The sequence below is a fragment of the Myotis davidii genome, unplaced genomic scaffold, assembly GCF_000327345.1.
Source record: "Myotis davidii unplaced genomic scaffold, ASM32734v1 scaffold2042, whole genome shotgun sequence".
Lineage (NCBI taxonomy): Eukaryota > Metazoa > Chordata > Mammalia > Chiroptera > Vespertilionidae > Myotis > Myotis davidii.
In genome coordinates this window covers 25,552-42,182 of record NW_006293469.1, presented here as the reverse complement: position 1 = coordinate 42,182, position 16,631 = coordinate 25,552, and the positions used below count along the sequence as shown (strand labels likewise).

The following is a 16,631-nucleotide window of genomic DNA, read 5'->3' as shown; positions in this document are numbered from 1 at the left end:
AGACCTGGAGCCCAGAATCTGAGACTCCCTCCCGATTGAAAACAACAACCGCGCCTTCAGCTACCAGCCCGCCACGCGTACCTCCACACCTTTGTATTTTCTGCACTGCGCCTCCTCTGAGACTCGTATGCTGTTCTCTTTCCTTCTAGTTGAAGAATTTCCCCTCAGCCAGTCTTCCTGTGGTTCTGGGTGATGTCCGTTCCGTCTTTTAGTTGTATTTTTGAAGTGGTTGTTCGAGGCAGCTAACTCCAGTGTTTAACTATGCCGCCATCTTGGTTTCTCCCCATAACCTTTAGTTTTAAAAGACTCACTAAACTTCTTTTGGGACAGTGAGAGTCAATCCCAATATTATAAACTAGAGGCCCAGTGCACGAAATTCGTGCATGGGTAGGGTCCCTAGGCATGGCTGGCGATCAGGGTCGATCTGTGGGGTGACTGGTGGGGCAATCGGGCCCCCCCCCCACTGGCACTCTCATTGGCCGGCCTGGCGCTGCCTGCTCGCCCTGCCGCCACTGCTGGTCACCTCCCTCTGTTGGGTGACTGGTAGGGTGATCGGGGGCCCCTGCTGTCACCCGCCTTGGCTGCTCCTGCGTTGAGCGTCTGCCCCCTGGTGGTCAGTGCACATCATAGTGACCGGTTGTTCCACCGGCCATTCGGTCTATTTGCATACTAGGCTTTTTTTTAATATAGGATAACTAAGTGAAAGTGATAAATAATGAAAGACTAAGACTAACTTCTAAGCCCTGGTCAGATGGCTCAGTTGGTTGGAGTGACATCCCATTAACCAAAAGGTTGCTGGTTCAATTCCCAGTTAGGGCACGTTAAAAAAAAAAAGAGAATAAATTCTAAATGTCAAGCCAGACAATAATGTGTAAAAACCTCGAATCAACCAGAATCAAGCAAACATTTTTTTCTTTCCATATTCTATTTTAGGAAATTGCCAACTGGAGGTTTATTTATTTATTATTATTAATTTTTAAGTTAATTTTCAGAGAGAAGAAGGGAGAAGGAAAGAGAGATATAAACATCAATAAGCGCTCTAACTGGTTTGGCTCAGTGGATAGAGCGTCCCAGGTTCGATTCCAGTCAAGGGCATGTACCTTGGTTGTGGGCACATCCCCAGTAGGAAGTGTGCAGGAGGCAGCTGAATTGATGTTTCTCTCTTATCAATGTTTCTAACTCTCTAACCCTCTCCCTTCTTCTCTGTAAAAAATCAATAAAATATATTTAAAAAAACAACAACCATCAACAAGCAAGAATTACTGATTGTCTGCCTCCTGTATGCCCCCTACCAGGGATCAAGCCCAAAACCTGGGCATGTACCCTGACCAGGAATTGAACTATGACTTCCTGGTTCAACCACTGAGCCACTCCAGCTGGGCTAGAAAATGGAGGTTTATTTTAAAAATAAATGTCTAAGTAATTATCCTGGATCCACTGCAGATTCAATCTAATGAACTACATCAACTACTGTAAAATAACAATCATGTTCATTCACAATTATCCAGAGGAATCCAAGTTTTTCCTCAGAGAAAGATATGAGAGCATTCAGTAGACTACTAAACACATACACAGTTTTATGATTCTTAGGAATGGTTAAAATAAAAGAATGTCTGACCCAGCCAGGTGGCTCAGTTGGGAGTACTGTCCTATGCACCAACAAGGTTGCAGGTTCAATTCCCGGTCAGGGCACATGCCCAGGTTGAGGGTTTGATCCCCAGTAGGGGGTGTGTAGGAGGCAACCAATCAATGATTCACGCTCATCATTGAAGTTTCTATCTCTCTCTTGCTTTCCCTTCCTCTCTGAAATCAATAAAAATATATTTTTAAAAAAAAAACCAAAAAATCTCACCCACAAAAAATTGTTATTAGCACATAACAAGGAAAAGAAATGGAATTATTCAGATGTTTTTAAAATGCCCTTTTCTCAATTCTCTGAAGAAAGAAACTTCTAAACAACAAACAAAACCCCCAAAATAAAGAAACAAAAAACCCAAACAAGTACAGGTTCAGATTTCTCCATGTAATCCTTTTGTCTAAATGCCATTTAAAATATACCCATGATGCTCTATTCTAGCATAAAAAATGCAGGTTACCTTTGGCTTAAACTGCCTTGCAAAGAGAAGATACCTCCTGATATCATCAAGGGAATAAACACGATCAATCGAATCTTCAATCCTTGAATGCAAGTCTACTATACGCCTCGCAATAGCATAATCTGTAACCTAATTCAAAACAAACAAAAAAAATCACTTTGATCAGTCACATCAATATCCACTCCAGACTATCCTAGGCATTAAGAAATTAGTCATAGCTAAAAATAAGCTCTAATATGCCACTGAAAGATGTATTCATAGGTACAAGGTTTCTGTGGCAAGTTTGGTACCAGTTTCATTTAAAACCAAATTAAAATGTTTACCTTTGCCCCACTCCAAGAATATCCTGAAGGAATTAACTGACTTTAATAACAATAGCAGATTTCTAGGGCCCTTAGTATATGCCAGCCACTATTGCCTAAGTGTGTATAGAAACATTAACTCATATAAGCTTCACCAAACCTTATTAGGTAGTTATTACCCCTATTTTACAGATGAATAAATTGAGGCTCAGAGAGGTTAAATCACTAGTCCAATATCACAGCAAGCAATGGAGCCAAGATTCGAACAGTCCAGCTTCAGAGTCCATGGTCTTAGCCACAACTTTATATTACCATTTGTAAATATATAATCATCACAGTATTAATATTGAGAAAAAAATCATACAAAAAATAAGCGATTTACTCTTAAATGATACAGAAAAACCATGTAGATGTAAAGAGAACAAATGATACAGCAAATAGGGCAAAATGTTAATACGTGAATAGAATAAAAGGATATGGGTACCATGTGCACTATTATATTTCTTGCAATGTTTCTGTAAGTCTGAAATTATTTCCAACAGTTAAAAAACGAATTTAATGGATTATGTACAAATAGAAATATATGAAATCAGGTAACTACCAACTATGGGTAGGTGGGTTAAATATTTATATGGATTTGTGAAGGGATAAAAACAAACCAAAACATAAAAAACTAATGGAAGGCAGCTTTTATTTAGATAATAGTTGAAGTTGTGCTGTAAGCAAGAGTATGGATTGTGCCTAATGCAATACAGGACCCCCATGCTCAGTAATTAACAGTATAGCCTATAATATTAGCTTCTACAGAATGTCACTTTGTAGTCCTGTGCCCATCTGAGCTGTGCAGTACTGTTAAATACTTAAGATTAAGTATAAATAACTCTAATAGTTATTTATACTGAATCCAAGTACATCTACCACTTTACATTTAATCTTCAAATTATTCTATAATTAAGGGGAAAAAGTGATACACACTCAACTTTATGAGAAAATATAGGAAGACTAATGACTCCTGATTTGGAGGAGAAAAAAAGAAATTTCTTTGGTATTCCAATTTTTTCAAGCTTACTAAAAAGATCCTCAACAAAACAAGAAATTCTTATAAAAATCTTAAAGAGAATGATTGGAAATAATTATAATATTTCCTTTTTTCTGTTAAATTTATTAAATTTATTGGGGTGACATTGGTAAACATGAACATACAGGTTTCAGATGTGGGTTTCTATGTTACAAGATCTGTATATTGCACCGTGTCCTTTTTCCTTTGAAAATTAAAAAAAACATTAGCAAAAACAAACAACATTATATTCCTAAACACAATTAAGTGGAACCAGCAATTCAAGTGACTGTATTTTGAACTGCTTAATACACTTTTGCCCAATTGGAGAGAAATAAAAGTTCAGTGCAAACACGTGTGCCAGCTGTTCAGGAGTATATATTCAAGCCTGACTCATTCAATTACTCATATTGGAAATAACAAAAGAAGAGTGATAGATAATGTTGGTTACCTCATTACATTCATCCACAAGTATAAAGAAGAGATCAAATCGGGACATGATGGGAGCTGAAAAATTTATATTCTGTTTCAACGACTTTGACCTGTCATAGTGTCCACCGATTGGGTTTGCTGCTGCCAAAATAGATGTTCTGGCATTCAGAGTAGCCTGACCACAAAAGAAAGAATTGTGATAGGTTTAAAAAGACAACTGGAATGGCCAATAAACGTATGACAAAATACTTGATCTCTTTCATTATGAAGTAAATGCTAACCAAAATACTAAGACATTTCTCACTTACTAGATTATTAAAATTAAAGTCTAATAGCACACAGCGCACAGGTACTCCCATATGATGATGGCGAAATGCAGTGCATACCCGTTAAGCCTGAGATTTCTTGTTAGAAATTTATCTTGCAGCTAGGTACAGGAAGATGTGTGTTCCAGGATACCTACAACATTGCTTGTAATCAAAAGGCTGGAAAGGACCCAAATATCACTCTGTAGGTGTCTAACTGGGGTACATACAACTGAAAACCATGCAGTAATAAAAAAATCCAAAATGGATGTAATATGTGCCAATATAACGAGTGTCCCAAAATTCACACAAGTAATTTTGATAGAAAACACAGGTTTATAATTAAAAATTGTAATTTTTTTATTGATTCATAAAGTATACAGTATAGGATTATGTATGGAATAGTATATCGGGTAAATGGCCCCCACGGCTTTGCTGGCATGTACGCACTCTTTTGTTATTGCCTGAGCAGCCGCATTTTAGAAGAAGAATGGTCCGATGATGCCTCCAGCCCAAAATCTGCACAGCCAATAACAAAAGAGTGCGTATGGGCCAGCAAAGCCGGGGAGGCCATTTACCCGATATGCTATTCCATACATAACCCTATTCTGTATACTTTATGAATCAATAAAAAATTTACTATTTTTAATTATAAACCTGTGTTTTCTATCAAAATTACTTCTTGCGATAATTATGGGACACCCTTTAGAAAGATTGCCAAAATAAAATTATGATGTTGAATGGGTAAGGAACAAAACTATATGTATTATGCTTGTTTCTATATAAAATATTCCTAAAAGGGGCATAAACTCAGCAGGTATTTCTGAGTACTTATTAGTGCTGGGAGTTGCAGGGGAAGATTTCTCTTCCTTATATTTTAGAGTACTGCTTAAATTTTCCTCACTACCTGAATGTATTACTTGATTTAAAAAGTTTGATTCTCTCGAATGTTAGTCACAATATTGTACAGTCTGGTATCACTTAATGATGGGGGTAGGTTCTGAGAAATGAGTTGTAAGGCAATTCCATGGCTGTTCAAAGATCATAGAGTGCACTTACACAAACCTAGATGGTATAGCCTACTACATAAAACAACATGAGACTCAATCAAGCATGAGAGGATGATGCAATCAAGAGATGTAAACACAACATGTCTGAGGTTGCTGCCTATGGCTTACTGTTTTATAGCTAACTTTTTTTTTATAAGTAGGAAGAGAACACTCTGAAACAATAATACCCAGTATTATGTGCTGTACATAATTGTGTGTGCTCTACTTTATACAACTGGCAGGACAGTAGGTCTGTTTGCACCAGCATCACCACAAACATGTGAGTAATGTGATGTGCTAAGATATTACTACGACTAAGATGTCACTAGGTGATAGGAATTTTTCAGCTCCATTATAATCTCATGGGACCACCAGCACAACTGTGACCCATTCTTGACCAAAATGTTATGTGGCACATGACTGTACTTATTATTTTCATTTAAATAGATTATTTTTGTTATAATTGTAAACCTGTTTTATCAAAAAATATCGAAGCTTTGTGAAAATTTTGAACTGTGAAATGCTAAAATTTTCACCAGTACCTTCTACTTTCTGTCATAGTGACACATTTTCATAGTACCTATAATTTGGATTGATAATCCTCAGGGCTGTGTTTTCCATTTCAACAAATAACATTTTATGTTGAAATAATGCATTTTATCCAGGTGAATGTCTCTAGAGCTACATCAATCTACAAGGCACGATGCAGTGGAACAGAAGTGGACACATGTACCTTCACGCCTGCTTTAGTGATGGAGATAGTCTGCTGTTCCATAGCCTCGTGAATAGCAACTTGATCCCGTACTTCCATCTTATCAAATTCATCAATACAACATACACCCTGTAACCAAACAAATCTAGCATAAGAAACTGCCTTTTAGGTGTCAAATGGCAAGTAAACTCAAAGTTTGCACCTATACTGTAAGATAGGTAAATAATCAATCCTAATTCCCTCTACTAGAGCACAGTAGATCCCAGAGCTAGAAGGAACCATATGCTTTTGACTAGTTTTAGACTAAGGAGTGTGCAGGAGGCAGCCGATCAATGATTCTCTCATCATTTATGTTTCTCTCTCTCTCCCTCTCCTTTCCTCTGTGAAATCAGTACAGATATATTAAAAAAAACACACCAAACTGTGTAAATCTCAGGGTCAAAATATTTTGGGTCACTTCAACATTGATTTTCAGCTGCAGAAGTGAAGAGTGAAATTGAAACAATGTTTATAAGCATACTAGTGGCCCCGTGCATGGATTTGGGCACATTGAAAAGAAATTAGAAGGTGCCCGGCAGGGAGGGACTGGGCAAAACGGCAGGACACGCCCTGGAGCCAACCTCCCATGGTCCCTCCCTGGCCGGCTGCACCTGGGGCAGTGCTGCAGCTTGAAGAGCGCCTCCGGCAGGTGGGCCAAAACCTGCTCTCTGACATCCCCTAAAGGGTCCCAGAGTGCAGGAGGGCACTCTGCAAAGTTGCTGTCACTCAGCAGCTCCTGCGTTGAGCGTCTGCCCCCTGGTGGTCAGTGTGCATCACACCTACCAGTCGGTTGAGTGGTCAGTCACTTAGCCTTTTATATATATAGATATAGCTACAACTTACATGCCTTTACAGATCTAATTAATCAATGTCAAATAAAGATTATTTACTAAAAATGCCCCTTTTAAAGGACATCTTTTAATTTTTTTATTATTATTTTTTTTAAGGACATCTTTTTAATAGAAACTTATAGGTCTTTACTGACATGGTAAGGAATATTCTGATTTCTTTGTATACAAGAGTATAAAATGTTCTTACATTATCAGCCAGCATCAAAGCTCCAGCTTCAATAACAAATTCATGAGATTCTTCATCTCTCACAACAGCTGCTGTTAAGCCAGCAGCACTGGATGCTTTGCCACTGGTGTAGACAGCTCTGGGGGTGAACTCCTCCACATGCCTGTTCAAGGTTATCATATTCATTAATATATGACTACAAAACATTCTGTGCAGGAATATCACCTAACAGCATTTGTCAATTAAGAATTTAAATTTATTTTTAAAAAACTGAGAAAGGCATTAATCATAAGCAATCCAGAGATACCTATATTAGACTGAATATGAAACCACAGACTAAACATAAAGCCTTTCTCTTTTGGCCTTTTAAATAGATGTAAATCCATTCCTGTCAAATGTAAGATGAAGTTCATACATGACAAAAACATCAACTTTAAAAAGTCTTTAGTAATAAAAGTTCAGCAATAATGATTTATTAGAAGGCCTTGCACTTAAAAAATAAAATTAGCTGTGAGACTTACTGTAAAAATGCAAGGTTGATTTAATAGCAAAAATAATATACCATATTAATAAAGATAAAAACCATCTCAATAGTTTCAGAAAAAAACACGTGACAAAATCCAACATCCCTTCATGATAAGAAGTCAACAAATGAGAAATAGAAAAGATTTTCCTTCAACCTGATATAGCATCTATAAAAACCCACAGCTAACATCATTCTTGAATATTAAAGGCTGAATGCTTTCCCCCCAAGATTAGGAAAATGAGACACAGATGTCAACTCTACCACTTCTATTCAAAAATATACTCAAAGGTGTAGCAGGTGCAGTTAGGCAAGGAAAAGCAAAAGGCAGCCAGTTTGAAAGAACTACAGTAGAGCCTTGACTTATGAGTTTAATTCATTCTGAGACCAAGCTCGTTAAGGGGCTCGTTAAGGAGCTCATTTACTCAAATTACTCTATCAACTCAATGCAAAAAAATCCTTCCAGAGACAGCTGGTATCCCGAAACTCGTTATTGGGACACTCATAAGTCAAGGCCCCACTGTATCACTATTTGCAGATAACATGATCTTATAGACAGAAAATCCTATGGAATCTACAAAAACGTTACAACTAATAAAAGAGTTCTTACAAGGTTGTGAGACAAAAGATCAATTTCATTCATATACACATGCAATGAACAACCCCAAAATGAAAAGAAAATAGCATCAAAAAGATTAAAATACTTAGGAATAGGTTTAACAAAAGAAGTGCAAGCTTATACCTTGAAAACTATAAAAAATTGTTTAAAGAAATTAAAGAAGGCCTAAATAAATGGAAAGATGTCCCATGTTTATGGATCAGAAGACTTAATATTGTTAAAAAGCCAATATACACCCTGGCAGGGTAGCTCAGTTGGCTGAAGCGTCCTGATACAGCAAGAATGCAGGTTTGATTCCTGGTCAGAGCACATACAAGAAATAACCAATGAATGCATAAATAAGTGGAACAATAAATCTCTCTGTCTCTCTCTTTGTTCACTGAAAATGTTTATTAATGTTTTATCCAGTTGGTTCAATATTTGTATAATTTAAAACTCTGAGTTTGCCCCTGAATAATCCAGATGTCTACAACATAGACATAAACTACTATACTTCCTGATACTTAACATACTCAGATTTCTCTAACTTCCATTTATCAGATAAAACATTAACCTTTCAAAGTTACACCTTTAAGAAGTTCACAAATTCCTATTTCTCCAACTTTAAAATTTTTTTTTAACCTCTTAAAAGAGGAAGCTGAAACTCCCAAATCAAAAGTCTTAATCTGCTACTCACAATGTACCCACATATCAAATAATCACAATGTACACTTTAAATGTTACAATTTTTGTCAGTTATGCCTCACAAAGCTGAAAAAATTAAAATCACCCACAGAAAAAAACCTTAGTCTGAACCAACACTGGGAAACAGAGCAATGGAAGTATTTTATTCATTATTCTGAGCAAAAGTACAGAATATATTTATTATTTCATTTTCCCATAAAGAAAATGTACTTTGTATTTAGAGAAATAAAAAATCAGTTGTTGGGACTTGTTTTTAGAGCATGATCAGTAAGTCCCTTATCAATGGTTGGTGCCCGATACCAGGGACCATTGTCTCTCGTACGCATTAATCTTCATATAGGGTGCCCCAAAATTCATGCAAGATTTAAATTTTGCGTGAGCATTAACAACATCAACAAAAAATAGAAGCCTAATTTTACTTGGTTTATTTAATCAGATTCTAATATCTGTTGCCCTTTGATAGATGGTAATGCTTTCAATCCCTTCAATTTGATAAGCATTACCAAGTACCAATTATGGCCCAGGAGCAGGGACAATGAAGATCACGGCTTTGCATATGTGCCAGCAAAGCTGTGGAGGCCATTTACCCGATGTGCTATTCCATACATACCCCTATACTGTACTTTATGAATCAATAAAAAATTTACAATTTTTAATTATAACCCTGTTTTCTATCAAAATTACTTCTTGCGTGAATTCTGGGACACCCTATACTTCCCACTCCTTTAGCCATAATTCAGCGTTTTCAATTTCAGTGGGAAGGATAGCTATTGTTCATTCATAATTCTTTTCAGGACTATCATAGAAAGTTCGGGCAATCCATCTTGATATAGGATGCTTGTAATATTCCCAGTGTTCTGGGATATAGCCTTCTGGAATTTCTGCTAATTCAGTTTCATCAGTGAATACATTCACCAGAGTTAGGCCAATTATTACTGGAATCCCAGTCCGCATAATGTAGAATTTCAGTAAATTCAAAGAACGCCTATCATAGAATCCAGAAGGTTTTATAAGAGTCTTTTCTCATGGTCTCCACTGTGTCTTACAGGAGCAATAGCCTTCGGAAAGCCACGCGTGAAAGGCCCTGGATCCAAGCCACGTGCCCAAGTGGTGGCCAGAGAGCATGGTCAACGGTGACCCAAGTCCGCTGCAGCAAGCTCAAGGCCTCCATGGCTACTCCCTTTCTCCCTCTTAAAAAAAAAAGAAAGCCAATATACCTCAAATTGACCTACAGATTCAACACAATCCCTATTAATATCACAACTGGCTTCTTTGTAGAAACTGACAAGATGATCCTAAAATTCATGCAGAAACTCAAAGGACCTAGAATAGCTAAAACAATCTGGAAAAAGAGTTGGACAACTCACATTTTCTGATTTTAAAACTCATTACAAAGCTTTGATATTCAAGATAGTGTTGGTCTGGTCTAAGAATAGACATAATATGAGGGTTTTGTTTGCCTTCCTCAAAAAAGAGACTAATACATGTCGGTCTGGGTGATGTTGGATAAGACATAATATACACATATATATACAGCACCAAGAACACAGAAAGTGCTCAAAATGGGTTACTATTATTTTGACCTCTAAGTTTCTTAAAAAGTTAAAAGTAAGCAAGTTCTTGCAATACTTATGCAGATAAGGTTGGCAAAAAAAAGGTCTCATGCTTATAGCACTGCTTTGGCAAAGTGTGTCCTATTTAAGAACCTTAAAGATATTTGTATTCTTAAATCTCAGCAATCCTGTAGTTGGAATTTACCCATAGGAAACAAAAAAATTTTTAATAAAAATTTCTACATATCATGGTACTCACTGTATCAATATCTATATAATCATTAAAATAAACTATGACAGGCTAGGGAAATGATTTTGTAAGTTACAGTACACCAACCAAAAAAATTGTGAAAGTACAGAAGATGGAAAAATATTTAGGGTATATTAAAATGAAAATACATATTTATGTATTCAAAGATTATACAAAGACATTATACAAAGATTAAAAGAGTTCTATGTGGGAATGGGATTGCAGGCAATTTTTTCCCTATTCCAAAATGATAAAATATTGTTACATTGTGTTAAAAAAAATTAAGGTGTTTTGAATCCAAGTGAGTTACATGTTCAACACAGCCCTAATTTATACTCCTGCTCTAGTACAGGCACACTGACTACACTCTTGGTAGCACAGAGCCTGAACCATGCAGTTTTTCCTGCTGCACTACGATGAGCAAACACTTACTTGAGAAACTGGCTCTTAGCTGTACTTGGGTCACCAACAATGCAAACATTTATGTCCCCTCGAAGAGAGGTTCCTTCCCCTGTTGTCTTAGGAACACCACCAAAGAGCATCAGCAGGACACCCCGTTTTACTTCATCATTGCCTGGAACAAAAACCCAAGGTATTTTTCAACATGAGGCTAAACATATCACAGGAAATTCCAAAGGCACGTTTATCAACCAAAAGAGCAGATAAACGTGAAGCAAAGCACAAGAGTGAAGTAAAAATACCTGGCTCCTAATCTTGGTTCTTGCTATGGAATTTGAAGTCCCCTAACCAATGTCTTCACCTATACTGCAGGTGTCGCCGGTGCCAATGTTCACCCTGCTAAGAGGCTTTCCTTGCTCACAAGTCCCACTACCTTATACAAAGCTTTTCTCTATGAGGTAGTCCTCAAATATCTCTCCCCATAAGTAAACTATGCCCCCCTCAGTTTATCTATCGTATTTTTTAGTCTTTCTAATGGCATGCAATTCAATCAACAGTTTGAGAAATGGTCCATGACCTACTTCTTTTGTATTGCCAATAGTAACCAGTGCTGAATATAAATTCATGCTAAGTGAACTCATAGGGATTAGATAAAATGCTTCAAAGAACTATATAAATCCAATATAAGAAGGAAATGCACAATTAGAAAACAATGGATCTTTAGAAATATTTTTCTGTGCTAATTATTATGACTTTCTGTGAATTCCATCAACAAAGTGTTAGGCAGATTTACAAAAACCACCTCTTAAAAACAGAAAATTAAAAAACCCATTCCACAACCAAAACTACTCTGACCTATAAGCCATGTAAATAAGCTCCCTCATAAATGGATCCTCTGGCCCCAGCAAAGCCTTCAAATGACTGTAGCCCCAGCTGATGTCTTGGCTGCAACCTCTTGAAAGACTGAGCGAACCACCCAGCTAAGCCTGTCAACTCCTGACCCACAGACTGTATGAGATAATGTTTGTTGTTTTAAGCCACTAAATTTTGGGGTAATTTGTTATGAAGCAATAATTTATGGGAAAAGCAGCATAAATTTTTTTACCCTATTCATTATTAAAGGACGACACTCCAATATCCATAAACAATTATTAACATAAAGAATTTCAGTTCAATTTCATTTATCAAATATTTAGGTAGAAAAACAGGTTAATTGTAATGATTAAAAAATATATACCTAAGAGAAAAACCCATTATATTATGAGGCCTGAAAATTTAGTTATACCCTTCAACACACAAGAGGATTTTAATAACAGCGAGCAGCTAGCAACCAAGAGCCAAAAAACAAAAAACAAAACCATGACAGAAACCACCAAAGGTATAGACATGAACATGTAACCAAGAAACATCAAGAACTCTCCAGCTCTAAAAATTAAAAAAGCCCCACAGATATTAAACTAGCATATTGCAGTATACTGAAGTGAAGTTCTGTCCTAAAGTCAGAAAAAGAAGACTATATGATCCCTTTTTCTTTAAAAAAAAATTGTGATAAAGTATACCATTTCAACCATTTCCCCTATTTCAACCATTTTTAAGTGTACATTTCAGTGGAATTAAGTACATTCACTATGTTTTATAACCATCATCCCTATAAATTTCTAGAGCTTTTCATCATACTAAACAGGAATCTATCCATTAAACAGTAACTCCCCATTCCTCTCCCCCAGTAACCTCTTTACTTTCAATCTCTATGAACTTGCCTATTCTAGGTACCTCGTTTTAAGTGGAGTCACATATTTTCCTTTCCTAAATGACTTAAAAAGACCCCTTCTAAATGTACAAAAAAACTTTCATGATCTGATTTGTGTGCTTTAAGAAATCATATGTTGCTGTTTTATCTTGAATTTCAAGTTTATGGCACAAATAGATTGAACTCTTACCATGTATAGTAGGGAACAGGCTGGTACAAAGGTTGTGGTATAGATTTTTATCTTGACTCATTTCAAACACTTTCTCCCATTCCTTCACAGTCATTTGGTTCTTTATGCTCTCAGCTGTCTGTTCCTCATCTCGGAGCTCTTGCCCTCCAAACTGAGGACAGAGAAGGAAAAATATTAGTACAGAAACAGTCAAAATAATGTGAAAGAGAAGACACTTTACTACAAACAAATTATAGTCTGGGAGGTCAACTTCATAATTTGTTGACTATAAAGGTTTTAAAAAATCCTCAACTAGTAAGTTCTAAGTTAATTAAGAGAGTATGTCATTTGTCCTATGAATTAAAAAAACAAAAAGCCACCACCATTTTATATTGCTATCTAAATTTATGTGGTTAAGAGATGAGCCATACTAAAATGCTAGTCCAATGATGCAAAGATCAAAAAGAAGTGACAGCCCTAACCTGTTTGGCTCAGTGGATAGAGCGTCAGCCTGCAGACTGAAAGGTCCCAAGTTCGATTCCGGTCAAGGGCATGTACCTTGGTTGCAGACACATCCCCAGTAGGGGGAGTGCAGGAGGCAGCTGATGGATGTTCCTCTCTCATCGATGTTTCTAACTCTCTATCCCTCTCCCTTCCTCTCTGTAAAAAATCAATAAAATATATCTTAAAAAAAAAAAAAAAAGAAGTGACAGCCCTAGATAGTTTTGCTTAGTGGATAGAGTGTCGGCCTGTGGACCACAGGGTCCTGGGTTCGATTCCAGTCAAGGGCACGTACCTAGCCGGCCTGGACCCTGGTCGGGGGCATACAGGAGACAACCAATTGATATTTTTCTCTCACATCGATGTTTCTCTCTGTCTTTCTCTTTCTCTAAAAATCAATGGAAAAATATCCTCGGGTGAGGATTAACAACAACAAAAAGAAGTGACAGAATAATATTATGTTCATTTCTTTTTCCAAAACTGGATGATTTTCCAAACTCTTTCTACCTGCTTTTCCATTCAGGACACAGAATCAAGTTCTGAACAACTATAACACCAGGAGCCCATCACTCTCAGAAAGCAATTTACTTTACTTTCCAGATTACTAAATCTTTCTACTTGCACTTACTCCAAGAGCATGAGAGTAATCGTGATAATTAAAAAACATAAACCCCCACCATGGATTATTTGTACCAGTGCTATTAAAGCAATGAGCTCTTATATGAAAACAAGATTTTTCCTTGTCAGAGAGATACAAAAAAATTTGATTTTAAAACTAAAATAAATAAATAAATAATCAGATCGTAACAACCTGTATCTTTAACATTGACTAGATAACTGAGAGGTTTCAGAAACCTGTAACTTTGCGGCAGCCTTTGGGGAGATCTTTCTCAAAGCTTTCTAGAAAGCTTTGCTATTCTACTAAGACTCACCCTTGGGTTGGTTGGTGCAACACAACAGGCAAGAAAGACCAGCCTGTATGAAAGGTCCCTAACACCAAGGGCCCGGAGTCCTCGAATGCCTTCTGTCTCATATCCATCAACACCACTGACACGGGAGTTAGTTTCTGCACGTGCTCCTGAAAGATTGAATGATAAGTAATTTCACAGCTCAAATATTGAAGGTGCTGAGTAAAAATTGCTCAAATACACAAAACCTATAAATCTAAAGATTTCATTTAGGCTGATTTTTTTTTTTCAGATCACTACCTTTTGTAGCAAAATCCATTAGTCTTTATTCTCATCATACTTCTCGATTTACCCTCTGATTGGTAGCCCAAAATAAGATAAGGAAGATACAAGAAGCTAGATATTCTGCAGTTCAGGTAACAGAATTTCTTAGATTTGAGCCTCAAATTACCAACCTGGTGTGCTAAGCTTAGAGACATCAGGCACAACAATCAGCGTCCCTGTAAAGTCACACTTGTCACCAGCTTGAGCTGACTCCACAGCTTCAGCCCTCAAGATCACTTCTAAACTGCGTGGGATACTTCCTCGAGGAAGCTCAGCTTGAGTCTCCTGAATACGAACCTATAACAAAGAAAAATGGTCAAGAATAAGAGATCTTGTTCAAATGTCATATAATCTAAATTAAATTCCACAAATATTGACATATTTTAAACTATCTTACCTTTTGCACTTTTGACATGTGCCATCATTTATCGCAAAAATTGTCTACCCTAAAACTTTCAATTTGGTAAAAGATTATATCTATTTATTTATTTTAATATATTTTTATTGATTTCAGAGAGGGAGAATGAGAGAGAGAGAGATGTCAATGATGAGTGAGAATCATTGATCAGCTGCCTCCTGCACTCCACCCAGTGGGGAAAAGGGGGTGTGCAGGAGGCAGCTGATCGATGTTTCTCGCTCATCGATGTTTCTAACTCTCTATCCCTCTCCCTTCCTCTCTGTAAAAAATAAATAAAATATATTTTAAAAAATAAAATCTTCATTTTTCTCTCATTAAAAAGCATTGTTTCTCGTTTTCTCTTTGTTCAAATTGACTATGTAGTTATATATCTGTTCTGTGTTTCATAATTTATGCTCTCCATCTCAATGCATCTGTTAACATTACTTAGACACACACATACTTTTACTATATTATTATATTTTAAATGTAAGTATCAAGATACTTCACCCCTAAATATTTAAGCACAAATAAAGATAATCTCCTATGTAACCACAATACCATTATAACACCAAGAAGATTAAATAATATTTAATACCATGTCTATTATTCAGTCCAACTTTAAATTTCCCCTTTATTACAGATGTTTTGTTTTCTTTTCAAACCAAGACCCAATGGGGTTGTTATCACGTTCTTTTTCAAATATAGAATATCTCCTATCAAAAGTTGTTGATAGAATATGTACTTCTTAAAAACCAAGTATAATAATATTAGAAATCTAAGTGAGGATTGAAAACTGAATTAAATATTAATTATTTTAGACTGATACTCATTCCTCCATGCTCTAATGCTTGAACTGCTATAAATATTTTTCCCCTTTGCATGTCTCAGAGTTACTAAGTCATACAGAGATAAGAGCCCCTACACCTACTGCTACCATCCAACTATTGCCCAAATCAGTACAACTACCTAATTACTAGTCTCTTGTTAAATACTACAAACCAGTGTCCCATTAATCTTCCTTAAAAAAAAATCTTATCCCCTGATAATTCCCTTATTTATCAAGATAGGTCCAAATCTGAGAGCTAAGGCTCCAAGTCCCTCTATGCTTCATACCAAATCATCTCTCAGATATCTCCAATTTGGCTCCTTTACTTCAATCATGGTAATCCTCACTGCTGTTGACAAACATGTCCATTTGCACCTACCCTATTTTTCATGCTGTCTCTCTCCTAACCACCTACTCAAATCTTACACCAACAAGTCTGTACTTCTCCAAAGTTCTCATAACTCTAGTTAATATTGATAATAATTACTATTTATTCTTTAACAAATACATTTTGTCACAGCCTGAAGAGGCTTCCAATTCAGGTTATTAAAGGTTAAAACACATTTACAAACTGATAACCAAAATTTGTATTAAGAGGTTTTTGGCTTAAATCTGTGGTCACATTTGATGATCCTTGACTTAAAATAAAAACCGAGTTTAAGCCGAAACCGGTTTGGCTCAGTGGATAGAGCGTCGGCCTGCGGACTGAAGGGTCC

General features: G+C 36.5%; 1 protein-coding gene and 1 pseudogene across 1 annotated transcript in view; both read right to left on the bottom strand.

Moving 5' to 3' along the window:
- Window positions 1-16,631, bottom strand: part of MCM6 (minichromosome maintenance complex component 6) — a gene marked incomplete at its 5' end in the record, with an annotated part of 37,400 nt that overhangs the window by 13,005 nt on the left and 7,764 nt on the right. The window contains 8 exons of the mRNA XM_006767151.2: window positions 2,097-2,225; window positions 3,907-4,062; window positions 5,975-6,082; window positions 7,031-7,172; window positions 11,071-11,212; window positions 12,978-13,128; window positions 14,390-14,535; window positions 14,821-14,986. Of these exons, the coding sequence (XP_006767214.1) occupies window positions 2,097-2,225; window positions 3,907-4,062; window positions 5,975-6,082; window positions 7,031-7,172; window positions 11,071-11,212; window positions 12,978-13,128; window positions 14,390-14,535; window positions 14,821-14,986 (1,140 nt within the window). The remainder of the gene's footprint in view (window positions 1-2,096; window positions 2,226-3,906; window positions 4,063-5,974; window positions 6,083-7,030; window positions 7,173-11,070; window positions 11,213-12,977; window positions 13,129-14,389; window positions 14,536-14,820; window positions 14,987-16,631) is intronic.
- LOC102759960 lies at window positions 9,084-10,115 on the bottom strand (annotated as a pseudogene).